Here is a 13,083-nt window from a genome sequence, read left to right as displayed (position 1 = left end):
TCCACCCTCACAAAACAGACAGTTGGTAACAGCTGTTCTTAAACGTGAGTTCATGTTTTTAAAGTCTATTATAATGCCATTCTAGGGGCTCCTGAGACCCTCTGTTCAGCTCAAACCTTTTAGCAATTATCTAGTGAAAACAGATAAAGCATTTATATGTCCCCACAGATTTTATAGACAGTATTGGCCCAACGGTAGGGCATACTCACTCACTTTCACTTGTACTTATGTGCACTCACTCTCATTCATTCTCTTTCTCTCTCTCTGTCTCTCTCTGCACTCCTAATCTCTTTTGCTCTGCTCTATTTTTTTTTTATTTTTTCCACATGCTTATTACCTTCTAATATATGGTATAATTTACTCTATTAAGTATATTGTTTACCCCGTTATGTCTTACAAGCACAGGGATGCTCATCTATTTTGTTCAGCATTTAAAATAATGCTTAACCCTGAATAAGCTCTCAATAAATATTTAAGTAAATAAATAAATGGAATTCAAGATGCTCATAATATATGGCAAGAGACTATTAAATGAAGTTAAAGTAAGCTAAGGCCTCTTTATTTTTCTGTATTCATTACTGTTCAAAGTTTATTCATTTTCAACTCTGATAACTTAAGGACTCATATGGTAACTTCTACAATAGTTACCGAACAATAGATACAGTGTGTAACTTTTAAATTAGCGAAAGAAAATTTGGAATGATAAAAATAATCAACATAAAATATAGAAATAAAAAATAAAATAACCAGAATTATGGACAAATAAAGAAAGCAGGACAGTAAAAACAAGCCTAACTAAATCCGCTATTGTATTAAATATAAACGGACAAAAGTCTCTAGTGGAAAGACATTGAATTTAAAATACCTTAAGAAATGAATGCTGTTTAGTAGAGACACATCTAAAACATAAGAATATAGAAAAGTTAAACGCAGAAGGACAGAAAAAAGATATAGGACACAGAGACACATCTAAAATGACTATGTAGAAATCTGAAAGCAAAAAGTTTTGACATGCATGATCTAAACAAAAGAAAGCTGATGAAGTTATATCAACATCATGCAAAACAGGCTTTAATGCAAAAAGAAACCTTAGAAATAAAGAAGGTTACCCCCAAATAGACAAAAGTGTTAATTAACCAGAAAAATATTTTTACGTTAATAACTGGGCAAAAAGAAATATGAAAAACATATTTTAGACTGATCTTAGTGAAAACAGCACCTCAAAACTTATTTCACACAGATGAAGTATGTAGAAGGCAAGCTCAAAGCCATAATTAATACATTTCAAAAAGAAGAAAGGCTGAAAAATAATGTGCTATTATTCTTTTAAATTCAGCTAGAATAAAACATTTAATAGAACTTTCACTTAAGCAGTTAGAACAGAAAAAAATAAAGGAGAAAGAAATAATAAAGAAAAATTGTCTTAATTACTACAGATTTGAAATGAATCTTGCTAGCTGATAGCAGATTCTCTTATTTTGCATCTTCTTCAAGAGTGCTTTAGCATTCTTTGGGTTTTGACTTTCCATATACATTTTGGAATCAGCTTGTCAAGTTCTAAAAGAATTGTCAGGAATTTAGTAGAGATCCTATTGAGACTGTTTTGAGTCTATAACAATGAAAAAGAAATTGATATCCTTTAATTATTCAGTCCTAAAATTTACAACTATCTGTCTCTATATACTGAGTCCTTCTCTAATATGAGATGTAAACGTTGTCTAATTTTTCCCATAAAAGTCCCTGAACATCTTGTTAGATGTTTGTCACAGAAACTTCGTTTTTGAAAATATTTTAAATGACGTATTTTTTTTTAATTTAAAAATTTTCTGTTTCTTGATGGCATATAGAAAATATACTTGATTTTAAAAGTATTTTTTAAAATAACAGTTTTATTGGTCTATTATTTGTATACCATAAAGATCAGTCTTTTATAGCACACAATTCACTGCGTTTAGTACATTGAGTGAATGTGTTAACAGAGTGATGCAACCATCACCACTGTCTAATTTCAGAACATTATCATCACCCCAAAAATGTGCTTCATTCTCACTAGCAGTCACTCCCCTTTCACCAGCTTCCTTCATCCCTGGCAACCACTGATCTATTTTCTGTGTCTATGGATTTGCCTATTCTGGACTGTTCACATAAATAAAATCATGGAGTCTTTAATAACTGGCTTTCTTCTCTTAGCATACTGTTTCCAAAGATTATCCATTTGTAGCATTTATCAGCACTTCATTCCTTTTTATTGTCTAATAATATTCCATTGTATGGATGCATCTCAGTTAGTTAATCCATTCATCAGTGTATGGGTATTTGGGTAGTTTCTACTTTTTGGCTATTATGAAGAATGTTGCTACTAAATCTTCTGTACAATTCTTTGTGTAGATGTATATTTTCATCTGTCTTAGGTATATACCTAGGAACAGAATTACTGGGTCATATTACCATGACTATATTCAACACTTATGTTTAGCATTTGAAAATAATTCATGTCACTTTCAGATGGAAGCATTTAAAGATGGCTCATGAGTATCCATGCTCTCTTCTCCCCTACCACACCAAACGGGAAAGTTTCATGTTCCAGATTATCACAGTTACAGAATGATGGAGCTTCCCTGAATTTAGACCTCCAAGTTATTACATGGAGGAAGTTGTCCCAGAGAGTTGTCTTCATCCATAGGAGACTTTGCATCAGTGAATAACTGCACTAAGCCAAAGAGATCTGGAGATTGTTACTGCAGCATAACCTAACCTATCCTCACAGACGGCAAGTTCAATCTCACAAGTAATTAAAGTAGTCAGTATTAATGAGATAATACCCATCAGATGGACAAAAATTAAATGTTCTGGCAATACAAGATACAAAGAATAGAGACAACTCTTTCAAAATATGTTGCTCTAAAGAAGAGAGAAGAAAGTGCTTAATCTCACAAACATAATGTTAAGCAAAATAATCTATGAACAAATGCCTATTATAATCACATAAAACTTTTTTTTAAAAAAGGTAAAATTAGACTTGAAGGAAAAACAAACAAGAAGTTTTGGGATACTTGCAATGTTCTTTTTGGGGGATGGTGAGTAGTGGAAAATTTGCCTTAAAATTACCTGTTATAAGAATTTGTCCTATTATCTGTCAACCAATAAATTTGTTTTATATACTTCTCCCTATATTTGTTACAGTTTAAATTTTTAAAAGATCTTATTTATAGTTATATAGGATTTGTAGCTTAAAATGTTTTACATATTAATAAAATTATGTGTGAAGATAACAGGTAATATCACCATTAAGTCACAAAAAGTATTAAATCAGCCTGGGCAACATAGCAAAACCCCATCTCTATAAAAAAACAAAAAACATGTTTGAGAAGGAATCTTCCAAATTATAAACAGATCGTATTTGAATAGAAACTCCAAAAGGTTGTATGTACTAAGTCTGGTCAGTAGGTGAACATTTGCAACTTTCTAATTTAATTAAAACTGGAATTCTTAAATCACATAATCTTAAGAATTAGAGCAGACTATAAGCCTTTTTCTTCATTTTTAACTCCACAGGACATACTTTTTAAGAGGGTGTGTTTTGCTCTCAGTATGAAAAATGCAGTACAATATCTGCCAAGAGAATTCTTTTTTTTTTTTTTTCTGGATACTCTGAGTATTTATTTCCAAGACCTCCCAGAAATATTGCGCTTCACAAATACACACCATTTAGTCTGGTAATAGTGATCTAAGTGTGAAGAGGTTACTTTTTTCTCAGTAAATTGGTGAGAGAGTAAGTCCTCACATTACAAAAGAGAAACAGGCTCTGCCAACCATGATGACACACTCCCAAGCCATGAATGAGTTGGCTGTGGACCGTCAACTGCTGGATCCATCCAGTTTCATTTGTTTTCCAAATGACCAGCAGCCAGGGTATATTTGAGTTCTGTGATTCCCTGTTCATTCAAGAAGCAATTTGCTTGAATCTCTGAGCATCAGTTTCAAAGGAGAGGACTCTCTCTACTTCACTGGAGAATATGAGGGAAGATAAATGCCTGAATTACTTGTGACATTTCCAGCCCAAAGGCAAAATGGCACTGAAAATAAGTTAAAATGTGCTCATAAAAGAGTACTTCAAATCCACTCCACTCTCCCAAATTGCATACAAAGCACATGTGGGTGAGAAAACATTGTTTTATCACTTTAATTCAAAGCCACCAAAAAGAGGCAGAAATATTCTTAAACCTACCCTTACTAGTGATGACTAAGTTTCAAATAATCTTGAAAATGATACTGATAAGACATTAGAAGTCGCAAAAGAAGCTATTCTAACATTTTCTGTCTGCTAAAACAAGCCGACATTCACTTTTAATCAAAAAGAAAGTAAAAAGTACACGAACTCTTCGCAATACATACTCACTGTACAACTTTGGTGTGTCTATGTCCATTCCTAATTTCTGGTTTATCTGTCGAGTTAACCTCTGCTATTTTCCGGGATTCATTCCAAGGAAACTAACTGCATTGATTACTAAAATTGGCATCTGTGCTATTGTGCTTAAATTTCAGAGAGGCTCCGAAGTGATCTGAAACCAATTTTTTCACATTCTGCCCAAACTTTATGCTAAAAAGTAGCAAGCACTGTTCAAGAACAAGAATTGATAGGAAAGGTGCAATGTTTGTTTTATTCCAAACAATTTCATTTCCTCCAGATGTATAATTCTGAAAGAGAATAAGTGTTATGTTAAAGTCATTTATTTTTGTTGCAGTGTTGCAAATACTGGCTTAAAGATTATTTAAGGTAATATGAAAGGTGTAAATATTGATATAAATCTATATGTTTCTGAGCTCTTTACAAATGTTTTCCTTTAAATCCTCTCCACTCTCCCAAATTGCATAAAAGCAAATATGGGTGAGAAAACCTTGTTTTATTGTTTTAATTCAAAGCCACCAAAAAGAGGCAGAAATATTCTTTATATTTCTTTATAGCTCTTTATAAATGTTTTTCTCTACAACTTTTGGTTGGAAAATCCTAAAAGCCTAAGTGATAAGTGCATATAAACTAGATTAATAGATTGTTTTTATATCATGAAATTATGAAACTAGTAATGTTTGTAACAAGTTAAAAGAGTTAAAGAATTACACTTTTAAAATCTGGGGCATACCTTGGATATTCTCAAAAAGCTCTCAGAAATTATCTTAAGCCAACCCTCTAATTTGAAAAACTGAGGCCCACTGAGGTTAAATCACAGTGTCAGAGATAATAAATAGGAAATCATACCAAAAGTCAAATTTTCTGATTCCAAGTCCAGAGCCGTGAAAGAGTATTTGTTTCAATAAACTTTAACACTTACAGAAATAAATGTTAATGAAGGACACTCAGGCAACCCTTCACTATAAAGAACTCCATCTGGCTTACAAGAGCCCAGAATTCTAATCTGTTTGCAAACGCAAGTCCCAGAAATAACCAATTTTTAAATGGCACCAAACCTGGGGTTTCCAATGGAAACCCAGCAGGCACACGGCGCCGCGAGTGGGTCCTCTTTCTCTCACCACTACAAATTCCTCCCAGTAAGTGGTTGGTTGGAATTGGGTTTGGGGTTTTGCTGCTGCTGCGGCTGCTGCTGCTGCTGTTTAATTTGCTTGCAGGCAATGGGGAAGGTGGGAAACAAGATCTGAGGTCTAAATCATCCCTACAGCACAATCTTTCTGTCCCTTGTCATCGAACTCCCAAATCCTCTTCAGGGCCCCAGGGCTTACCGTTTTACATGGCAGTCCCTTCAGTTTCCAAAGTAGGCAGGAAGCCTGGAAAAGAAGTTGACAGGGTGGCATGCCCTTTCAGTGGCCCGGGGCAGGTGCGCGCCAGGCGCGGCCCGCAGCTCTCAGTCTGCGCCCAGATCCTCCTCGCCCGGCGGGAGCCGAGACTCGTCCTGCGTCGCACCCACCGCGCCCCCGCCGCCCGCCAGGCGCCGGCCCCTCAGGTGGTCCAGCTGAGCTGCAGTCCCCGGCCCTAAGCGGCCAGCGGGGCTCCGCGCCCGTCACGCGCGTCCCAACGCCCCATTCTCAAGTTACCCGAAGTGGGAAGAGGTGGCAACAGTGGGTGCCGGAGAGGGAAGCGGGTCCCTCCTCGATCCCTCGGTCCAACTCGACGGAAGGCAGAGATGGCGGCGGCGCCGGGGCTCGGGCACCTGCGTCGCGCGCGCTCGGCCGGCCGTGGGCTCTGCGATGGGGCCGCTCCGAACTCCTCGCCCAAGGTGCTGGGCAACTCTCAGGAGAGAGGAGGGCAGCCGAGTGCGTGGGGAGGAGGCGCTGAGCAGGAGCGGCCTAGGGGGGGCGGAAAAAGGAGGGAAGAGTCGGGTGGCCGCGCCCTCCGCAGCCGCTCTGGAGCGGGAGGAGCGGACTCGAACGGCGAGAGTGGCCGCGCCGGTGGCCCAGGACTGCGGCTACGAACGCCGCTGCGGGTGGCCGCGGGTCTGCAGGAGGGGAGACCCGGCGCTGAGAGGAGGCCGCGCTGCCCGCAGGGAGGTCCAGAGCCCGGGCGAACCCAGCAGGCACACGGCGCCGCGAGTTCCCCCCGCAGGCAGTCACCCGCGACCCTGCGTCGCTGGCTGCAGACTTTAGCTAAGCACTGGGGTTCCCTGTCCCTCCAGAACTCTGCAGCAGCAGGTGTGTAAAATGCTACAATTAAAAGATTGCAAGAAGTGGGAGGAGTCGGAGAAGAAAGCTAAACGGAAAAGATGAAAAGTAGTGAGGTCGTGAGTTTCCTGAAACCAGGGATGCTTCCGCCAGCATCTTCATCGTCATGCGTGTCAGGAAGGCTAAATGCATTCGCGCATCTGGTGGGTGGCGTGTTTGGAGGGGATTGGAGCCATATGACCACCACTCTTTCAATCCTGAGATTCAGTGATGTTTGACGTAGCACATTTTTTTTAATGTGTCCTTGAACAGTCTGATTCCAACTCCAAAGTAAATAGACATTTTCCAGCTCTCCTTTCAAAATGTTCATTCATTATTTGTCTATGTATTAAATACATCTTTATTGAGGAGGTACTATGTGCCAGACAATATACTAGGTTCAGTTATAGTGTTCCCTGAACTTAGAGTTAGGGGTGGGAGGACAGACAGATAAGCACCTATTCATACAATTACCAGTAGTGCCAGGTGATATGAAAAGGAAACTAACAGAGTAAGGGAGAAAGAATAAAGAGGAATGGCCATTCTCCAGACTGGCCATTTTTAAATATCTAGTGGATGGCTAATTTTTAAAGGCCTCTACTTAATTTGATTAATGCCCTCATAGGAAGAAGCATTCCAGGCATACAGGGAAAGTGAGTTGCAGAAAGTGGCTCAGAGATGGGTAGGCCAGAAGTGGCTCAGAGGTGATCTCCTGGCTCCCTGGCCCAGCCGCTGTGCGTTATAGAAGGAACCTTGCTGGCTCAAGCCTGTAATCCCAGCACTTTGGGAGGCCGAGGTGGGTGGATCACGAGGTCAACAGATCGAGACCATCTTGGTCAACATGGTGAAACCCCATCTCTACTAAAATTACAAAAAATTAGCTGGGCACGGTGGTGGGTGCCTGTAATCCCAGCTGCTCGGGAGGCTGAGGAAGGAGAATTGCCTGAACCCAGGAGGCGGAGATTGCGGTGAGCCGAGATCGCGCCATTGCACTCCAGCCTGGGTAGCAAGAGCGAAACTCCGTCTCAAAAAAAAAAAAAAAAAAAAGAAGGAACCTTGCTGTAACTTTGCAAATGAAGCTTCTCCTTCATAGGAATCACCTCTCAGGACCAGTGTCACTTTTTTAAATAGCACTTGGATCTCCAGACCACTTGTTGAAGCCACTTTATTCAGAAATGTCAGATTTGTATACCAAATGGGCTTTCAGTGGTATCTGTGGTTGGTGAAAAATAACCAAGAAAAAATTAACCCTTGGATTTCCACCAGACCTCAACAGACAGATGTCTCTATTGGATGGAGATAAGAATTGAGGTAGATTTCTCCAGACTATTAGGAAAGAAAACAATACAAAAAGAATCTTTAATTAAATAATCAGTACAAACTAACATATTAGTTTCCTAGGGCTGCTATAACAAATTATCACAAACTTGATGCTCAGAGATTTATTCTCTCATTGCTCTGGAAGCTAAAAGTTTAAAGTCAAGGTGTCATCAGGTCTGTACTCACTCCCAAGGCTCTAGGGGAAAATCCTTCCTTGCCTCTGATGGCTTCAGGAATTCCTTGGCTTGTGGCCACATAACTCCAGTCTCTGCCTCCTTCTTCACATGCCTTCTCCCTTGTGTCTGTGCTACCTTCTCTTTTTGTTGTAAAGGGCATTTGTCATTGGATTTAGGGACCACCCAGATAATTCAGGCTGGTCTCATCTCAAAATTCTTAACTTAGTTACATCTGCAAAGACCGTTTTTCCAAATAAAGTCACATCCACAGGTTCCAGAAATTGGGATGTGGACATTTTTAGCGTGAAGTCACTTTAACCACTATAACTAACTAATAGAGATCAAAATCGTCGTCTACTCTGGTATCAGGTGTCATTCCAGCATCATTATTTGAAATTGTATTGACACTAAATATAATTAATTATTTCATTGTGAACTACTAGAAATAAGTATTCCCAGGCACAGTGGCTCATGCCTATAATCCCAGCACTTTGGGAGACTGAAGCGGGCAGACCACTTGAGCCCAGGAGTTCGAGACCAGTAACATGGTGAAACCCTATCTCCATTAAAAATATAAAAATTAGCTGGGTGTGGTGATGCACACCTGTAATCCCAGCTACTTGGGGGGCTGAGACAGGAGAATCGCTTGAATCCAGAAGGCAGAGTTTGCAGTGAACCGAAATCACGCCACCGCACTCCAGCCTGGGTAACAGTGAGACTCCGTCTCAAAAAAGTAAATAAATAATAAAAACTAAAAATAAGTATCATAAACCCGGGCATTTTGAAGAATACCTTCCCTGTAGGAAACAAGTACAAAGGCTCAAACCCTCAACTTGTGTTTGAGTTGCAGGCAATACTTGAACGCCAAGCATAGTGCCTCAAAGTGACCATTGTTATAGAAATGCATCCTAAATGCACATGTATAGATTTCTGATAATGTGCCAATACTGAGTGTCTGCTCTATACTAGGCTCCGAGTCAGAAAGTTCTTATAGAATTTACATTCTAGGTTAGGAGACATCTTTGAATCTCATTTCATCTGGCATAGTATTTGGTACATACCTGAAGCCTGATAAAGAGCTGTGAGTGAATACGTGAGTAAAAATAAAGCACTGCCAAGCAGCTAAGCAAATTGTTACTACAGCGAAAAACATCTCTATAATGAGAAGATAGAATTTACTAGAGCAAAGCAGGTTAACACCCTGACTCATTCAGTATTCTCTAGAGAAGGGGAAAAAAACTCTAAAAGGAAAGCTTTGATGTGAAAAAGAAATTAATGAGATCACCTATCTTCTCTTTTGAAAAGAAATCTATGCCCCATACTATGCCCATTTACACAGATATGGGTCCTGCTGGGAACGATCAATCATGACTGAAATTATAGTTACTTAAATTAGGTGAACTATTGTATCCAAGTATTTTAGTTGTTAGTTTCAAAAACATAAATATTGCTCAACTATTAAGATAAGAATATTGATACGTCACTTCTTGAGACTCTACAAATAGTGATTTCAGTGACTCCGCTTTCTTCCTGGCTCAGCTCTTTTCTCTTTGGCTTTCCTTCTCACTCTTCCACTCTTACCGTTTTAAGCAGTCAATCTATATCTTAATAACTACCAGATTGGGTATCTTTCATTGACTTACGTGGGTTACAGGACCATCCCTGCACTAGTCACACGGCCAGTGAGTTGGAATATGATGACTGCCCAAATATCTCACCTGACCTGGAAAATGGGGGAAATGAGGAGGATGAGTCTTACCCTAACCAAATTACTGAGGGTTGGGGGGAAAGTGGAACCTAAAAAAATAAAATTAGGGTGATTTTATTGATGGGGAAGTAGAAAAGGAAAATCACATATATTCACTACAGTAGACACTCAGAAAGGTTTGTGGTTGAACTGACTATAGTTTTAAATAAAACAGTGACTCACCTTGGCCATGATACTCTAAATGTCTTTTGGAAAGTTTTTCAGAATAAAATAATAATTATGATTATATGTCTAATTACCACACACATCTTAAGAATTTGCATTCAAAAATGCATATAAATGCCTCCCGATTAGCTAGGATTACAGGCACCCACCACCATGCCCGCCTTTTTATGTGTTTTTAGGAGAGGCAGGGTTTCACAACATTGGCTGGGCTGGTCTCAAACTCCTGATGTCAAGTGATCTGCCCGCCTCAGCCTCCCAAAATGCTGGGATTACAAGTGTGAGCCACCATGCCCAGCCAGCAATAGACTATTTAAATAGTACCAATGCCATTTCCAGCAAAAAGAAATTTATATTTAATGAAAATAAAACTTTTAAGTCCTCATGGAAAAACAATTTACAACTTGTAAAGTTGTAACTGCTAATTCAAGAACTATTGTGTTCAATAAGCCAATGATATAGAACTATTTCTATCTTGATTCTTAACATATATCTGAGAATAAATCCCTTTGAAACCTAAATGTCCAAGTGAAAATAAATTACTGTGTTATGCATGGTAGCAACTTTGGTTAATGGAGTAAGTGATAGAAGACACTGTGACAGTCTTTTTGGTGCATCAAAATGGCTAGGCTGAAGTCTCCAATTATGTAATCAAACACTAATCCAGAAGTTGCTAGAGGGTATTTTTTAGATGTGATTAAAGTTCATAATCAGTTGACTATACAGAAAAGAGATCATCCTAGATAACCAGGGTGGGCGTGGTTCTGTCAGATCTTTCATTCAGATGACCGTTTTAAGGGTTTTCTATTGGACAAAAGGCTTTAACCCTTTTTCCATTCAGGAAAAAAAAAGGGCAGCTCGCTGCCAGTGCTCCTTTAATTTTATATTAAACACATTCTTTAAAGCTGGAGCAAATCTGGCTGATTTTCAATGTAAAAACAAAATATAAAAACTGGTCTTGGAGTTATTTCCAAACAGAACTAACACCAGCATTTACTGAGTCATCAAAATCGTTGATTACAGAAAAAGCAGATTCATCAAATGAATCTTCGGCCAACAACTCTTCAAGAATGATAACGTCATCCAGAGAAATGCTACGTTTTGAGGATTTGACATTTTCAGCGATTGAGAATTACTAAATGGAAATCCACTACTAAAAACAGAATGCAATAAATAGAATGATGTCTTTTATTTCTGAAGTCGATATACCAGAGGGATGCAAAAATAATAATAAAAGCATATTTCATGACAAAGTTATCTTGGGATAAATGCTACAGCTACAAGTGCCACTGGCGGGTATTCTCTGGGCAAACTGGTTAAGTCCAGGCATGGTGGCTCACACCTGTAATCACAACACTTTGGGAGTCCAAGGGAGGCCAGTCCTGGCATCGGTTAAGGTCAGGAGTTCAAGACCAGCCTGTGCATCATACCAAGACCCCACATTTAAAAACATTTTTGTATAAATTAGCCAGGCTTGGTGGAGCAGACTTGTAATCTTAGGTATTTGGGAGGCTGAAATGGCAGGATCGCTCAAACTTAGAAGTCAAGTCTGCAGTGAGCTGTGATCACACCACTGTACTGCAGCCTGGGTGACCTTCTCACTTCCTTCTGATGAAGCAGAGTTGTTAGAATCCATACTTCTACTAAAAGTCTGCTTAGAAAGATAAAAGCCTATCTTAAACAGATTTTTAGTAGAAATACAAATGTTAACAACTTTGCTTCAGAAGGAAGTGAGAAGCAAGGTAGAGAAAATATATATGACCTTAGAGAATACCTAAATCATTATTAACAGGCTATTGATAGGAACATGGACATGAAAGTGACTGCTGGAGACCAGGCATGGTGGCTCACATCTGTAATCCCAGCACTTTAGGAAGCTGAGTCAAGTGAATCACTTGAGCCCAGAAGTTTGGGACCAGCCTCGGCAACATGGCAAAACCCTGTCTCTTCTAAAAATACAAAAATTAGCAGGGTGCGGTGGCGTGCACCTGTAGTTCCAGCTACTCAGGAGACTGAGGTGGGAAGATCATTTGAGCCGGGGAGGTGGACATTGCAGTAAGCTGAGATCATGCCACTGCAAAGGAAAGAAAAGGAAAAGGAGGGGAGAGCGGGAGGGAAGGGGAAGGGAGGGGAGAGGAGAAGGAAAGAAAGAGAGGCCGGGCGCAGTGGCTCATGCCTGTAATCCCAGCACTTTGGGAGACCAAGGCAGGCAAATCATGAGAACAAGATATCGAGGCCATCCTGGCCAACATGGCAAAACCCCGTCTCTACTAAAAAAACAAAAATTATCTGGTTTGGTGGCACATACCTGTAGTCCCAGCTACTTGGGAGGCTGAGGCAGGAGAATTGCTTGAACCTGGGAGACGGAGTTTGCATTGAGCCAAGATCGCACCACTGCACTCCAGCCTGGTGACAGAGTGAGACTCTGTCTCAAAAAAAAAAAGAAAGAGAAGAAGGGAAGGAAGGAAGGAAGGAAGGAAGGAAGGAAGGAAGGAAGGAAGGAAGGAAGGAAGGAAGGAAGGAAGGAAGGAAGGAAGGAGGGAAGGAGAGAAATGGCTGTTAGTGAGGACTCAGACAGAAATGAGAAACGTGTTACTGGAAACTGGAGGAAGGGTGATACCTGTTATATCGTGATGGAAAGCTTAGCAGGTGTGTGGAAAGCAGAATTTGTAAACAATGAAATTGGGCATATAAATGAGATCTTCAAGCAGTGTTGAAGGCACATTTTGGTTTCTCACTGCTTATAGTAAGATGTAAAATGAATGGTATAAATTAGGGAAAGATTGTGAAACCCAAAGGTGCCAGGACTTGAGGACTTAAAATGTTCTCTGCAAAACTTAAGGATTCACTGCCAGAAAAGTACATTGTAGAAAAAAAGCCAGAAGTGTGGCTCGTAACAATTTTGCTATTACCCCAGAAAGATAACAGTTGGCATTCAGTCACATAAAAGGCTCTTTGAAGAGATTAAACAGGTGACTCATGGATCCCCTCAGCCTTCTCAGCAGA

The 13,083-nt window shown here is 39.7% G+C and overlaps 1 protein-coding gene across 18 annotated transcripts in view; it reads right to left on the bottom strand.

Annotated features, from left to right (window-relative positions):
* The window catches only part of LEPR (leptin receptor), a 109,718-nt gene extending 103,084 nt beyond the window's left edge, over window positions 1-6,634 (bottom strand). For 4 of the 18 annotated variants that reach the window (XM_009001414.5, XM_035251764.3, XM_078332148.1 and 1 more), the window contains exons 1-2: window positions 6,049-6,634; window positions 5,737-5,781 (exon numbers count right to left, since the gene is read on the bottom strand). Coding sequence is in view for 2 of the 18 variants with exons in the window: in XM_054236381.2 (XP_054092356.1) it covers window positions 4,400-4,427 (28 nt within the window). In the remaining 16 variants the exon portion in view is untranslated. Of the gene's footprint in view, window positions 1-4,395; window positions 4,699-5,736 lie in introns of all 18 variants that reach the window. The other 14 variants (XM_035251762.3, XM_054236381.2, XM_078332152.1 and 11 more) reach the window with 7 other exon arrangements.
* Between the last annotated feature and the right edge of the window lie 6,449 nt (window positions 6,635-13,083).

The sequence above is a fragment of the Callithrix jacchus genome, chromosome 7 (assembly GCF_049354715.1).
Source record: "Callithrix jacchus isolate 240 chromosome 7, calJac240_pri, whole genome shotgun sequence".
Taxonomy (NCBI): Eukaryota; Metazoa; Chordata; class Mammalia; order Primates; family Cebidae; genus Callithrix; species Callithrix jacchus.
Note: the sequence above shows the minus strand (reverse complement) of the source record. Positions and strands in the feature narration are given on the sequence as shown.